Raw genomic sequence first — 14,332 nt, forward strand, 5'->3', positions numbered from 1 at the left:
TCCTGGTGAAATTTCGTCACAGTTCAAGGCGAGTTTATAAAGCTGCCGTGCGTATTTTCTATTCGCCGATACGATCTATGACGCCACAAACTATACACGTTATATCAATTGCGTGCTTATTGAGAAGCGTAGTTAATAGCAGACAGCGCGCACACGTGACTTTAGGAGTCTGAGAAAGACAAGGTATAACTGACGTGTCCTTAATGCGAAACAACGTGGCAATTCCGAGCCATTGCGAGTTTCCACAATCTCCTCGAGTCTACAGAAACGAAACAATTTTTAATCGACACTCGAGTATTTCTGCTTAATGTACGAACCAGAAAGGCTTCACTTGATGACCGAATACTGTCTGTCAGTTCTCCGCTTGTAATATCGTTACGTTCTAGCCACGCGATCGAGGTTATGTATCAGTAATGACCACGTCAATGTTGATGCTTCTGTCATAACATAAATAATTCATTTTTCTATCGCGTGAGTGATTCTTCTGCTTGGAAATGATCGTGTGTCGTTCAATCGAAGGGACCGTGTCGGAATACCTCAAGACAACGAGTCGATAATCACGCTCCGATCCATAAAACGTTCGGTATTGTTAGCAAAAGTAAGCGCTACAAAATCTGCAAGTTGACGCGCGCGCGAAAGGAACGTCCGTTCCGTCGAAAGTCCGTTCGCAAGGTGTATGAGATTGTTGCTGATCGGTTTACTCGTTCTCCATGGGTACAAGAAGGAAAATGAAGGATGACAAAGTGGAAGATGGGATCCACGAGTCCAACCACATACACGAACCATCAGATTTACGAGGTGATGAGAGAAACATAGCTATCCTATTGTTTTTGTACCTGTTGCAAGGCATACCGTTGGGTTTGTGCGGCTCCATTCCTATGTTACTGCAGAACAGAGATGTTTCATATCGACAACAGGTAATTTCTTTACTTCTGTATTGCTTGGAGCAATAAATAATTCAACATTGCATGAATACTGTTTTAATTACTAGGCTGAGTTCAGCTTTGTTCAATGGCCCTTCTCGCTGAAGCTCTTTTGGGCACCTATAGTAGACTCAGTATTTTCTCAAAGATTTGGGAGAAGGAAAACATGGTTGATTCCTACACAATATTTAATGGGCTTCTTCATGCTTCTTTTGTCCAGCCACGTAGACCGTTGGCTGGGCAATGACACTAAAAAGCCTAATATAGAGATGTTGACTGTATTATTTTTTGCTCTGAATGTACTCGCTGCGACTCAAGATATTGTTGTAGATGGGTGGGCTCTTACAATGCTAAAAAGGTACTGATTCGATCAAATAATTGAATTATTTATGACAGAACTCTGTTATTATAGTTATGTGTTTCTTTTTTATAACAAGATGCAATGTGGGCTATGCATCAACCTGCAATAGTGTGGGACAAACAGCTGGTTATTTTATCGGCTATGTTCTTTTTATGGCTTTAGAATCTGCTGAATTCTGTAACAGTTATTTAAGGTCTACTCCTTCCAGTGAGGGTATATTAACTCTATCTGGTAAGCAAATAATATAATAAAACTCCTATTAACATAACAGTGGTTATTAACATAGCTCTAGTCATGTTAATAACTTGTTATTTTCCTTAATAGGATTTTTATATTTCTGGGGTTGGACATTCATATTTATAACCACATTAATTGCATTGTTCAAACATGAGGACTCACAAAAAATGCACAAAGATGGAGAACTGAATACAGATATCAAACATGCATACAGATTACTTTGGAATATTGTCAAGCTACCCTCTATAAAGACAATTATTGTATTTCTGTTAACTGCTAAGGTCAGAAGATACATAATACAGAATAATTGTATTTATAGAATTGGCAATAATTTCATATTCTACTAACTACAGATAGGGTTCTCAGCTTGTGATGCTGTAACGGGTTTGAAACTAGTAGAAGCAGGTATACCAAAAGAGAAGATTGCTCTTATGGCTGTGCCAATGATACCGTTGCAAATCTTATTACCACTAGCAATCTCAAAATACACAGCTGGTCCAAGGCCTATGGATGTGTACATAATGGCAATGCCTTATAGGTGACTAGAAGATATCCACATAAACTAAGTAAAATATTTAACAAAAGAAAATTTAAGAAATATCTGTATGATTCTACAGATTAGCCCTTGGGGTAGTGGCAGCATTTTTGGTATGGGTGACACCTTATGTAATAACAGGTGGACACGTTCCAGCCTACTATTTTATACTTTTAATAGCTTTATATTTGATACATCAGGTAAATAACAGTAATTTAATTCACGAATAATGACAGAACAATAGAAAATATACTTAGATTACTTTCCCTGCTCTCAGGTTTTCTCAAGTAGCATGTTTGTGGCCTCTATGGCATTTTTCGCAAAAGTTAGCGATCCTGCAGTTGGAGGTACTTACATGACACTGTTGAACACGTTGTGTAATCTGGGGGGTAACTGGCCAGCGACGGCAGCTCTTTGGTTCGTTGATTCACTAACGTTTCGACAGTGCAGCACTGATCCCTCCAACGACTGTAGCACAATTACCAAGAAAGAGGTTTGTACAAATGTTTATATCGTGTCCCCAATCGACGACTGTAAACATTCATTTGACGACCGAGCCTCCAGGTATAGAAGACTCTTCACTTACAAAAAGTTGGAGGCTCATCAAGGAACATGACCGGTCGTTCGCCACTAATCTCAATGTTTACTATCACCGTAAACAATTTTCCATTTTCAGATCTGCACGAACACGCACAATGGCGTTTGCAATATGCAGCTTGACGGCTACTACATTGAGAGTGTCCTATGTTTGATCATAGGATTCGCCTGGCTCAGGTGGGGTCGTCGGAAAATCGGGCTTCTACAGGCGAGGCCAATGTCTGCTTGGAAAGTGATCGTTTCGAAGCAGAACAGATAACAGTATTGAATGATCGATTGATTAATGACTTGTTGACACGGTACCTGTAAAAATCATTAGGAAATTGTACAAATTGACTGTGCGTGTACTGATCACGTGCCGGCTAATATGCCTGAGTCCTCTCTCGCATATTTACCAAGTGTTCCAGTTTTATTAATGCTACTTAAACCGTGATTTTTCTAGTTTCACATATTTTTTCTTATTTCTTTTTGGTACTCCAACCAGCAGTCGAGTTTGTCCGAAAAATTTCGTACTATTTCACGATTAGCACAACACTAACTGAACCAACGTTGAACAAGTACTGCGTTCATTCCGAAAATATCTCAGCCTCTCGGTGATTGATGGCATGACGATACAGTATGATTCCGCTCTTCATACTGTTTCGATATGTACATGATGCATAATAAAAGCGAAGAAGAGTTTTGCCACATCAACTTCGCGTCTTATCCTTCCATGAAGGTCAACAGTTTTAGTTACAATGTAATATATGTAACATATACCGCGCTAGTTTATTATATGATCATAACTATTGGATTTAGTTCGAAGGTTGCAACTGTTCGCAGTACTTGATTGTCAGTGTGTATAAGTACATGATGTTAATAAAAAGTTTTCCATACGAATAATCTTATGATCTTTTTCTTCTGCGTTCCTAAAACCTTGCCCTTTAAAAATAGCTTACACAGTTGGGAATAAGAGAAGAAAAACTGTTGCATTCTCTTTCATACGACAATCATTATTTTATTTCCCTATGTACTATTAGTAAAGAGATCGAAAACAGGATCGAACGGTATCTATCCACTTAAATACTATCTATAAATTCATTGTAAACTTTTCTCCGAAGACAGACATTTACGAGATCAAATTCACCGTCAAACAATAGTTTATAACATTTTTCCAATCTTTTACCCGCAGCATCCTGGCCGCGGGTCGGTGCCATGATCTTCCTTGTAGTTTGCCGACCTCCTCTTCAGCTGCTTTTGCTCTAAGTGCACATGACTCGAATCGATTTTCGTTGAATCTGGCGAGGTGTGGGTGGCTTTGAGCGTCACGTGGTCATGAGGGGCGTGTCGTTCTTCCTACGAGTTATATACCCGTGAAATTATGCAAAATTTCGCTTAAAATTTGCCTCGTTAAATGATAGTTTTCTTTTGCGAATAAGTTGTACTAAAAAAAGAAAGTAATGCTGTATTTACGTTAATGGTTTTAGTAGCCTCTGCCTCCATGTCGATCTCAGGATGTGGTTCATCTAGCAGCGATGCAGGTTGAATTTCGCGGGGGTCGACACTTCGTGTATAAACGAAGGTAAAAACCGTCGAGATCAGAATCAATCTGAGGAACATATTGCTGGAAATGTGTTCTTTCTTCGAGATCAGAAATTCTTGTGATTTCCCTGCTTGCAAAGCATTCCCTTTTATTGGGACTCAAGCCTTGGCATTTGCTCGTAAATCTCCGTCGTTTTGCGTTATTAATGACCCTTGCGTCAGACCTTGTTTGATCGTCGATAAGTCTAATTCGAGGCACTTTTAAATGAAGTAGTTTTAGGCAATGTTATTAAGATACGCCAATCAAGGGTACCATTTCCTGTTTGGAAAGAGAATAAACATTCACTGCATGGCCAAAATAATTGACCTTGAAATTGACCTTGCATTCTAAAACCTTACATTTCTGTATTCTACAGATTTAAAAAACAAATATTGTCAGTAGAGAATCACAACCATTCAATGATAAACATTTTATATTAGAAGATGTATAGTACACTGATAATAATTTTGGTACCACTTTAACGCACAATAACATGCACTCGATAACCACGGATGGTACATCGCTGCAACCATGCATATGCATGTACATAATTGCGTTTTACTCGTCACGTTTTTTCGATAACGGGTAAAACGCTTATATTTCTTTTTAATATTTGATTTTGTACGTATTCATGCGAGACCATTGTATAATCTACTGTACAGTAAGCGTTAAGAACCGCGTATACATTTTGAAAACTTGGCTATGGTTCATGGATTTGCCATAACACATCAAAGAATTTGAACTTCACTGCAAAAGAAATTTCAGCTCCATTTGTTCCCTATTTTGTAGAGTGAATCACTTAAAACGCTGTACTTAATAAACGTCTACGTCTAATGACTTAAGTGATTCACTCTGTGCAATATTTTCTGGAACCCATGAATTTTGTACAACTTTTATGCGACGTGATTACGGTCTCCCTACGATATTTTGCAATCTCTAACAATAAATAACATCTACGGCACTTTGACGGTAGTAACCTGTAAGATAATCAATAATATACTTTCTTACGCAACACCGATTATATTCTCTGTCGCTGTAATTGATCCTTGCTGGATCTTGCCGAGGAGTGTGACGATGATACATACATAGATACATGTATATTACAGAAATGCGAGATGTAACAGGATATAACACATGATATCTCTTCTTTATATACTTGATGTGTTTTCAACGTCGAAGCAATCACGGATAAATTGGTGTATCAGGAACGGTCGAACCCAGAGGCGTTTCATATTGAACGAGATGATTTAATTCTGTGGGGTTTTGTACTTGAAAAGACTCAAAAACTGTAACTACATTTGGGAATTTTCTTAACAACGATACGCCACTGGGTAATCCACTTGCTTAACAAATCTGTGTACAAGTAATCTTAAGCTTAAATGCCTGTCATGCAACAGGCGAATCTATTGTCATGGTTTTAGATTCGTATAATCTTACTGTATAATTAGTCTATCCGTTCCCAAGGCACCGAGTTTCGATCCTTGTAGCAGAACATTAAGATTCACTAACAGGAGCAGTCAGTCTGTCCTTTAAAAATCTGGTCTTTAAAAATATGGCTATCCTCCTTTTTAACATTAAATTTCTAGGGGATTATTTCACGACTAAAAGTGTACTAAACACATTTCATCTATAATTCTTTCTTTTACAACTTCGAATTATTGGATCCAAGTTTCTCAATGATCGTAGACCAGACATGAAACACAGAAGGAAATACATAAATTTGTGCGTAATAAAATATAAAAATGACTGCTATCGACTAAAAGTATCTACCAAAAACTAATTCACCAGTTAAGTACTAAACACAGTCTTCTCTATTCTGAAACCTCTTCAATTCCCAGTCACTCAATTTATTTTAGAGGCAGAATATTCTAAAAGAGAGATGATTCGATTCGATCCAGCGTTTTACATGATATAGTATGTACAAAGATCCCTCAATACTTTGGTCTCCGTTTTGAAGCGTGAACAAGCCTTGATAAAAAAGGGACGATTATACTCTATACTTTATACCTATAACACGCTTCTCTTTATACCTACAATATTACTTACATCCAGTGTTCATTTTACTTTACATAATTTCGACGAATTCCACGTACATTTAACGAACGAACTCCTCTTCATTCAATATGGGAACCTTGTCGTTCTTTTGATTAACTCTCAAAGTGGCGCCCCATTTTGCACCCCTTCCAGCCTCCGAAGAAGCCATCAGAATCGAATACGAATTCGGGCTCGCGGATTCTTTGCTGTAGTGGATCCCATATAAAAAGTATATCAACATTCCTGCAACACACGATAAAAATATTAACAAGAACTGCATCCAGCTGTGACACCGATTCAGCGACTCACCAACTACCATCCATACGAGGAATCGCAGCCAAGTCAAAAGGGACAAGTGAAACATGAGACCCACGTTGAAGAGAATACTCAGAGCCGGAACCAGCGGTACCATGGGCACTCGGAACTTTCCATTGGGAGGATTTTGTTGATGGGCAGCAATGATTAGCAGATCTATGGACATCTTCCATTAACAACCAATCGACTTTTAAAAAAAATGGAAGAAAAAGAATGAAACTTACTACCAATCAAGAGTAAAACAACACTCGATACCACAAAGTAGTCGCACCATGCTGAAGCAAAGTACGTTTGGTATATCAGCATAAGCATAGGGCACAGGGAGATGCATCCAGCTGTATAGATCATCACAGAACAGGCTACAGCGTTTCCAGGCTTGCAATTACCCAGGTAGATGGCCAGCCAAGAGTACCGTGGCTTGAGTTTTCCAGTACCTTCGCTTAGATCTAGAAACTGCGCGTGCAACAACCGTCATAGATGAATCAAAGTATCAGTAGCTAGTGCAAATTGTTATGAACGTCTAAAGTACCTCGGACTCCGCGGAGATAACGCTATTGCAGTCACTGTTAGAGTCAGGGCCTTCCGTAGGAGGCGACGCCAAACTGCTCGGTGTGCCAGCATTCGATGGGGGTGGTGTGCTTTTCTCAGGACGATATCTTAAAATGATTACACTGGCTGAGACTATGGTGTAGGCCAAGAAAGTGCCGATTGACATAAACTCTACTAGGTGCTGCAGATCGAACAGCAAAGCGATTAAGGCACTGACGAAACCGCTAATGGCCAGGTTGAGGACTGGAACTTGCGTACGCTCGCTCACGTGACCCAGGAAGCCGAAAAGCAGACCGTCATTCGCCATGGCGTACATTGTTCGTGGTAGAGAGAACAGAGATCCGAAAAGAGTCGTTGTCATTCCGCATAGAGCACCAACACTGCTCACAAAACGAATGAAAGTTATCAAACTACGACTCTTAAGTTTCCTATGATTATTCGATATTTTTCTGACCTTATCACGTATTTGGCCCACGGTATTCCTCTCGATGAGAAGGCTTCAGGAAGAGCTGCCGTTGGATTAATGCTTTGATATGGTATAACTAAGGTCAACGCTGCTCCAACCATCACGTATCCTATGGTTACGATCGCCATGGAGAGAAGAGTTGCTCGCGGTATACTGTATCCAGGATCGCGTGCCTCTTCTCCGGAAGTCGCGATAGAGTCGAAGCCCACGAAGGCGTAGAAGCATGTAGCGGCTCCTGCAATACAAAAATATATTATAGTTTTGCTCATTTCTATTGTTTATAACTGGTTATTAAAAAATAATAGTACCTGCCAGAACGCCACTAAAACCAAAGGGCAGAAAGCCTCCATTTTCGCTACTCCAGTTGGACAAGTCGGCGTAATAAATTCCCAAACCGATCACCAAACTCATTACAGCCAGATTGACAATAGTCAGCAGGGAATTGACCGTAGCTGAGCATTTCACACCCGATGCGAGCAGCATGGCATATGCCAGACATAGACCACCAGCCAGGAAGTCTGGAATGTTTCCTAGCGGCTCTCCCATGGTGTATCCATGCATTATGTGACGAGTGTAATTGCTGATTGATCCTCCTACGAGAGAATCGACGTATCCGCTCCAAGCTCTAGCCACTGATGCCGCACCTGTTTGCGAAAGAAAGTACATATGAGAATCCACCTCAAACTTCAGTACGTATAGCATGAATTGAAATTTAAGGAGAATATTTTTACCAATCATATGCTCCAATATGATGTTCCACCCAATCACAAAAGCCCAAAATTCACCGACAGAAATATAAGTATACACGTAAGCGCTGCCAGCTTTTGGAATTCGCGCTCCAAATTCCGCGTAACATAGTGCAGCTAATAGAGAAGCTATACCAGCTAATAGGAAACTCAAAATTACACCTGGACCTGCTGTGTTATGGGCAACTGCTCCTGTTAAAACATAGATTCCAGCGCCGACCATATGTCCCACTCCTGAAAGATAAATGCATTTTTATCATTGGCAAGGACTACGGGGTATCGCAACAATTTTATATCCAATCTGTATTCCGTATAAATCCAATGAATCTGCAATGCAATTAACATTTTTCCGGTCTCGGTACTGCTTTATCGCATGCGGCCGCGTTATCGCGAGAAACGATGGTGGATGTCCTTAGGACTAAAATAAAGCGAAAGAGGAAGTGCGCTTACCGAGCAATGTGATGTCGAACGTGGAAAGGCATCTCTTCATCGGTGTTTCGAGTAAATCGCCTTGAAGCTTTTTAGTGCGATTCATTTTGGTGCACAGGCCGGACATGACATGTCCCAGGATCATTCGTCGAACTGACGGCATTTTGATCTCTATAAAATATTTCTGTTAGAATCTTTTAATTGTTTTATGTTCTTTTAGTCTGTGAGATGTTATGTTTTCAGAGAATATGCTACTGTTAGTTTGTTAGATTATTAATGGACAAACTACTATCGATAAGGAACACTCGTGGGCGACTGTTTGTTTAAGTAAAAACGATGCAACTGTATTGATCGTGGCTGGAAATTGATATGATACTTACGGTAGAGTTACGCTATGTTGGATTAAAAAGGAGGTTCACCGCAGTCGACTTGTTATGACAAAATGTGAACTGCGAAGAACGAGATCACGACGGACGCTGAAATCTACAGAGGAGTCGCATGGCGCCTCCGCTAACACGCAGGCTCGGATACTCGATCGATTCAGCTGCGATAGGACTATTTATGTCGCTCAACCACGACACTATGAATGAAGAAGATTCTCTTAATCGACATTGCTGTCATATTGGACACCGTTTAATAAAACGCGGTTGACCCGCTTCCGGTCCCTGCATCTCTAATCAGGATGCAGATAATTGATTATCCCTTGGCATCCTATTCAGGTGTTTCTAATTTCATTTTAGAGCTTTCTGGATTCAACTCCGTGAGTCATGATGATTATCGATATTTTGCGATGAATTGGCGGTAAATATGCGCAAAAATTTTCGATAAGAAATTCGAAACAATTTCAATTTATTATTTTGCAACGTCATCCTTTGTGCCCTTCCGATCAAGGGTCTGAAGCAAGGACCACCCTTAGCTTTTTCTTTAAATATTTCTTTTCATAGGTGTAGGATAATGGAGTTTTCATACTATTTAGTTAAAAGAAAGTCTAGATAGAATTTTCTGGTAAAAATTGTCTGCGAAATAAATTGTGCATAATAAAAATAAAATTTCGTAAATTCCCTTCTGATTCATTCTTTTACGGATAATGGCATTCAGGCAGGACATATGCAGGATGACTCCGCGTGGTGGCAGCACCGTCTAGGTTGTTGCAGAATGCACTTTACCGTTCGATATTGGGGTAATCGGAGTCGTATTATTCGCGAAATAGGTTTTTGATCGCGATATTGTTGTGCAGAGTAAATTTGTCTCGCGTAGTTGTCTCGTAATATTGGTCGAAAAGTGAAACAGTGTTCATGTGTACAAAATACGTATTACGAAGTTTCGATTTGACCTAGTAGGCTACGAAGGTGTCCTAACCTCTTTCTTCTTACATTCAGATGAAAACAATAAATATTTATCACTGAAAATGATCTCTTATCATCGCTTTAGTGACGTTGCATAGAGTTTAGTTAATACACTCTCGCTTTTCCTCTATTATGTTCATTTTTTAGTACATGTAAATGATAAATAGACTGTTTTCTTATCGGTATTTAGTCTTACGTTTCCGTATTTTTAAATAAACGTTTATTATTAATGTAGACGATAGATATTCATTTGTATGATTGAGAATAAGTCGTATTGCTTTTTATCTTGCAAAAAATTGATCAAAACTGCAATTGTATTTAAGAATAGTATCACTGAGACTAATATAGACATATAGACATAACACATTAAGCAGAAAATTGAGTGAGAATGGATGAGTGATCGCTAATTTAATTGCATTTTAGCAAGTAATAGGAAAACATGAGTTACCATCGTGGGGGAGGCAATAAGCCTAAGGGCTTTGGGTTTGCTGGCTTCCAAATGTCTGGCACAAAAAGAAGTGGCTCTAATATACCACCGCCTCCTCCAAACTCTACTCTAAGCAAACAAGGCTATCATACCATGAACTCTATCACAGAGAATGCCTTATCTGCCTGTTGGGGCATGCCCAAAAAACGTAGCAAAACAGAGGAAGAGTGAGTATAATTTTAGCATGTTACTACCACTATATGACATATGTGTGGTAGCCAACATGTTAATTGGGTAAGATGGTCTCAAATGATAAGAGGTAGACAATAAGCAAACTTATAAATGAAATCAGATACTTTGAGGATGATGATGATCCTCCAACATCTTCATTGGAATATATCCCAGCACCTGGGTCTCCAACTTATGAAATGATGAAAAAGTCAACTCCCAAAGAGGATAGTGATAGTGAGGAAGATCCGTTGGATGCCTTCATGGCTGGCATAGATGCTGAAGTGAAAAGGAATAATTATGAAGCACAGCTAGCTGAAGATGAGCGCAAGGAGGACAAGTCTAAAGGGTTCAGAGCAGATATAGATGGAGAGGATGATGAAGAGAGTTACTACCGGTAAGTTCTGTTATTTATATTTCACAGCTGAAGGAAACTTGGAAAAATGTCATGGCAAATTATGCTGAAACTTGTCTGATAAGATATATGGAGGAAAATCCAACTGCTGGCTTGCAACAAGAAGAGTCTGACCAAGAAATAGAGTATGATGAGGATGGGAATCCCATTCCACCCCCAAAAAAGAAAGAAATCGACCCTTTGCCCCCCGTTGATCACAGCGAAATACAATACGAATCTTTCGAGAAAAACTTCTATAATGTTCACGACGAAATTGCTAGTCTAAGTAAATCACAAATCGACGACTTAAGAAAGACTTTGGGGATTAAGGTATCTGGTCCTTCTCCGCCAAATCCCGTCACCAGTTTTGGTCACTTCGGTTTCGACGATGCGTTAATAAAAGCTATTAGGAAAAACGAATATACTCAACCTACTCCCATCCAAGCACAAGCTGTCCCTGCTGCATTGAGTGGCAGAGATATTATAGGTATAGCAAAGACTGGTAGTGGTAAAACAGCAGCCTTCATTTGGCCGATGTTGGTTCACATTATGGATCAACGAGAGCTAAAGGCTGGCGATGGACCCATTGGGCTAATTTTGGCGCCTACCAGAGAGTTGTCTCAACAGGTACCATAAATTAAGACAGCTTTGGCTAAGATGCAGTGCCTTTCGTTGTAAATTCCAAAGTTTGGCATTTATTAAATGTTTGATTCACGCTACGAGGAAAGACACTGTACGCTTTTAAGGGTCACAAGATCTGATGGGTTTTATGGTGTCCATAGATCTACCAAGAGGCCAAAAAGTTTGGGAAGGTTTATAATATACAAGTCTGTTGTTGCTACGGTGGTGGCAGTAAATGGGAACAAAGTAAAGCGTTGGAAGGGGGCGCGGAGATAGTGGTCGCCACTCCCGGTAGAATGATAGATTTGGTTAAGATGAAGGCAACCAATTTAACTAGGGTTACGTTCCTAGTTCTGGACGAAGCAGACAGAATGTTCGACATGGGTTTCGGTAAGAATGATCATTTCAGCTGGGAATATTTTTAAGTACTCTAGACCTAGGGATGCACTTTGTTTGAAAATATCTCCTTTAAGAAAAAATTGTTGTTTAATACACTCTGATAGTGCCCGTGGAATTTCAGTTTTTTAAAAAGCTACGATTACATATTTTTGTATCGATCATATACAGTTAGGAACTAACACTCTCTATTAATAAAGTTTCGCTTTATTGTTACCGCTCTGATTGGTTCCAGAACCACAGGTGCGTTCTATATGCAACCATGTGAGGCCTGATAGGCAAACATTGTTGTTCAGCGCAACTTTCAAAAAGAGGGTGGAGAAGCTTGCCAGGGATGTTTTAACGGATCCCATTAGGATAGTTCAAGGTGACGTTGGTGAAGCGAACGCCGACGTCACGCAGCACGTATTAGTTTTCAGCAACAACCCAGCAGAAAAATGGGCCTGGTTATTGCAGAACTTAGTCGAGTTCTTGAGCGCGGGTAGCTTGCTAATCTTCGTAACCAAGAAGGTCAGAAATCGTGATTGATCTTCCGTAAACGTTAGACAATCGGATTTCTCAAAGTACCTTTCACTTGCTACAGCTGAACGCAGAAGAACTAGCAAACAACCTTAAGTTGAAACAGTTCGATGTGTTGCTCTTGCATGGTGACATGGACCAGATTGAGAGGAACAAAGTGATCACGGCCTTCAAGAAGAAGGATGTTACCACTTTAGTCGCTACAGACGTCGCTGGTAATTATCGTGTTCTTCTCTGGCTTTCTTTCATTGTAGAAGATCACGATAAAAAGCAATATCCTTTTTGTTAGCTCGGGGTTTGGACATTCCACATATCAAAACCGTCCTCAATTACGACGTCGCACGAGACATAGACACTCACACCCATAGAATAGGTAGAACTGGTCGAGCAGGAGAAAAGGGTACAGCGTATACCCTAGTCACGGAAAAAGATAAAGAATTCGCTGGACATCTGGTCCGTAATTTAGAAGGAGCGAATCAAGAAGTGCCAAAGAGCTTGATGGACCTAGCAATGCAGAGCGCCTGGTTCAGGAAGTCGAGGTTCAAGGGTGGGAAAGGAAAGAGTTTGAACGTTGGAGGTGCTGGACTCGGCTTCAGGGGAAGACCTGATGCCTCCTCGACTTCGGCATGTATTCATTAAAATCTTTGCCACTACTAATTTTTTATCCCGTGTATATATAATATTCTGGATTAATTCATGCAATTCCAGAGCGGTGGTTCTTCGTCACAGGGATCCAAAGACATAAGTGAAGTGGTGAAGAAGCTGGAAAGACACGGGCCTGGTAGCGATAGATTGTCCGCGATGAAGGCAGCTTTCCGTAGTCAGTATAATTCTCAAGTAAGTTATCATCATTTTTTACCTTTTCAGCTGTCTCATATTGAAACCTTGAGCTTTGGGCCACAATAAAAATTGTGCGGTAATTTATATGACTAATTGTCCGATCTCAGTTCCGAGCGTCATCGGATCATACGTGGGAACAGACTATCACACCTCCCTCCGTGATAATGCCCCCACCTCCCCCTGTACCACCGAAACCAAATACAGAACAGTCGCGGAATCAGGACAACCAAGCTACTAATGCGACGGGAGAAAGGAAGAGGGTGAGAAAGAGCCGATGGGAATAACTGCGTGACCATTGTGTATACTACTATACAGCGACACTGTGGAAAGGATCGATGACGAATTGTTTTATATTATAATAAAATTTAATTTTACCAACCCCTTCTATCGAGTTTGAAGACACCTTTTACCCTGTTTTTTTTGGATTTTACTTTTTTAATCTATACTGTGTAGGATTCGATGAGAGAGAGAGAGAGTCTTTATTGAGATATCTCAGATACAAAATCGAGAAAGAGGCTATATTGAGGCTCTAATAGAGTTTTAAGTACTACGATACAGTGTTTTCTCGATATAAGCTCGTCCGTATCTCTAGCATTTCTTATTTAATTCTCACCTCTGACATGAAAAAACCGAACTGTTAGTGTGAACTTATAGCGAGCAAATACCGTAATTGAATCACGTATTTTCGACGCACCGATTGCATTGAAGCGTCCTCTAACGATTACGCGAGCTTCGATAGAGCAGAATTAGTAAAGGCAACGTTGTATCGTGAGCAGATAATCTCGTGAGTGAGCAAATTTCCTTAAAC

General features: G+C 40.0%; 4 protein-coding genes across 6 annotated transcripts; 2 read left to right on the forward strand and 2 right to left on the reverse strand.

Annotated features, from left to right (window-relative positions):
• Positions 1-195: 195 nt before the first annotated feature.
• LOC143183039 (acetyl-coenzyme A transporter 1) lies at positions 196-3,535 on the forward strand. Its single transcript, XM_076384415.1, has 8 exons — positions 196-917; positions 992-1,281; positions 1,361-1,515; positions 1,609-1,802; positions 1,875-2,059; positions 2,139-2,256; positions 2,334-2,549; positions 2,733-3,535. Exons 1-8 carry the CDS (start codon positions 711-713, stop codon positions 2,910-2,912), a joined length of 1,545 nt encoding a protein of 514 aa, XP_076240530.1. The 5' UTR covers positions 196-710; the 3' UTR covers positions 2,913-3,535.
• A 30-nt stretch (positions 3,536-3,565) lies between these two features.
• LOC143183040 (uncharacterized) lies at positions 3,566-4,321 on the reverse strand. Its single transcript, XM_076384416.1, has 2 exons — positions 4,106-4,321; positions 3,566-3,988 (listed from the first exon to the last, which is right to left on the reverse strand). The coding sequence occupies exons 1-2, from the start codon at positions 4,250-4,252 to the stop codon at positions 3,815-3,817; spliced, it is 321 nt and encodes a 106-aa protein (XP_076240531.1). The 5' UTR covers positions 4,253-4,321; the 3' UTR covers positions 3,566-3,814.
• Positions 4,322-4,355: 34 nt separating this feature from the next.
• LOC143183038 (cationic amino acid transporter 4) lies at positions 4,356-9,241 on the reverse strand. 2 transcript variants are annotated; one of them, XM_076384414.1, is made up of 10 exons: positions 9,134-9,241; positions 8,775-8,924; positions 8,310-8,558; positions 7,887-8,222; positions 7,567-7,813; positions 7,093-7,492; positions 6,788-7,016; positions 6,558-6,719; positions 6,308-6,491; positions 4,356-4,493 (listed from the first exon to the last, which is right to left on the reverse strand). In XM_076384414.1, exons 2-9 carry the CDS (start codon positions 8,914-8,916, stop codon positions 6,310-6,312), a joined length of 1,947 nt encoding a protein of 648 aa, XP_076240529.1. In that variant the 5' UTR covers positions 8,917-8,924; positions 9,134-9,241; the 3' UTR covers positions 4,356-4,493; positions 6,308-6,309. The 2 variants fall into 2 exon arrangements, with proteins under 2 accessions (XP_076240529.1, XP_076240528.1); XM_076384413.1 differs by lacking the exon at positions 4,356-4,493 and adding an exon at positions 6,043-6,182 and having other exon boundaries at positions 6,261-6,491.
• A 617-nt stretch (positions 9,242-9,858) lies between these two features.
• Positions 9,859-13,909, forward strand: LOC143182881 (ATP-dependent RNA helicase DDX42). 2 transcript variants are annotated; one of them, XM_076384189.1, is made up of 10 exons: positions 9,859-10,102; positions 10,523-10,753; positions 10,879-11,151; positions 11,235-11,775; positions 11,931-12,159; positions 12,401-12,675; positions 12,749-12,899; positions 12,974-13,308; positions 13,414-13,521; positions 13,632-13,909. In XM_076384189.1, the coding sequence occupies exons 2-10, from the start codon at positions 10,539-10,541 to the stop codon at positions 13,806-13,808; spliced, it is 2,304 nt and encodes a 767-aa protein (XP_076240304.1). In that variant the 5' UTR covers positions 9,859-10,102; positions 10,523-10,538; the 3' UTR covers positions 13,809-13,909. The 2 variants fall into 2 exon arrangements, with proteins under 2 accessions (XP_076240304.1, XP_076240303.1); XM_076384188.1 differs by having other exon boundaries at positions 9,878-10,102; positions 13,393-13,521.
• The last annotated feature ends 423 nt before the right edge of the window (positions 13,910-14,332 follow it).

Source organism: Calliopsis andreniformis, chromosome 9 (genome assembly GCF_051401765.1).
Source record: "Calliopsis andreniformis isolate RMS-2024a chromosome 9, iyCalAndr_principal, whole genome shotgun sequence".
Taxonomy (NCBI): Eukaryota; Metazoa; Arthropoda; class Insecta; order Hymenoptera; family Andrenidae; genus Calliopsis; species Calliopsis andreniformis.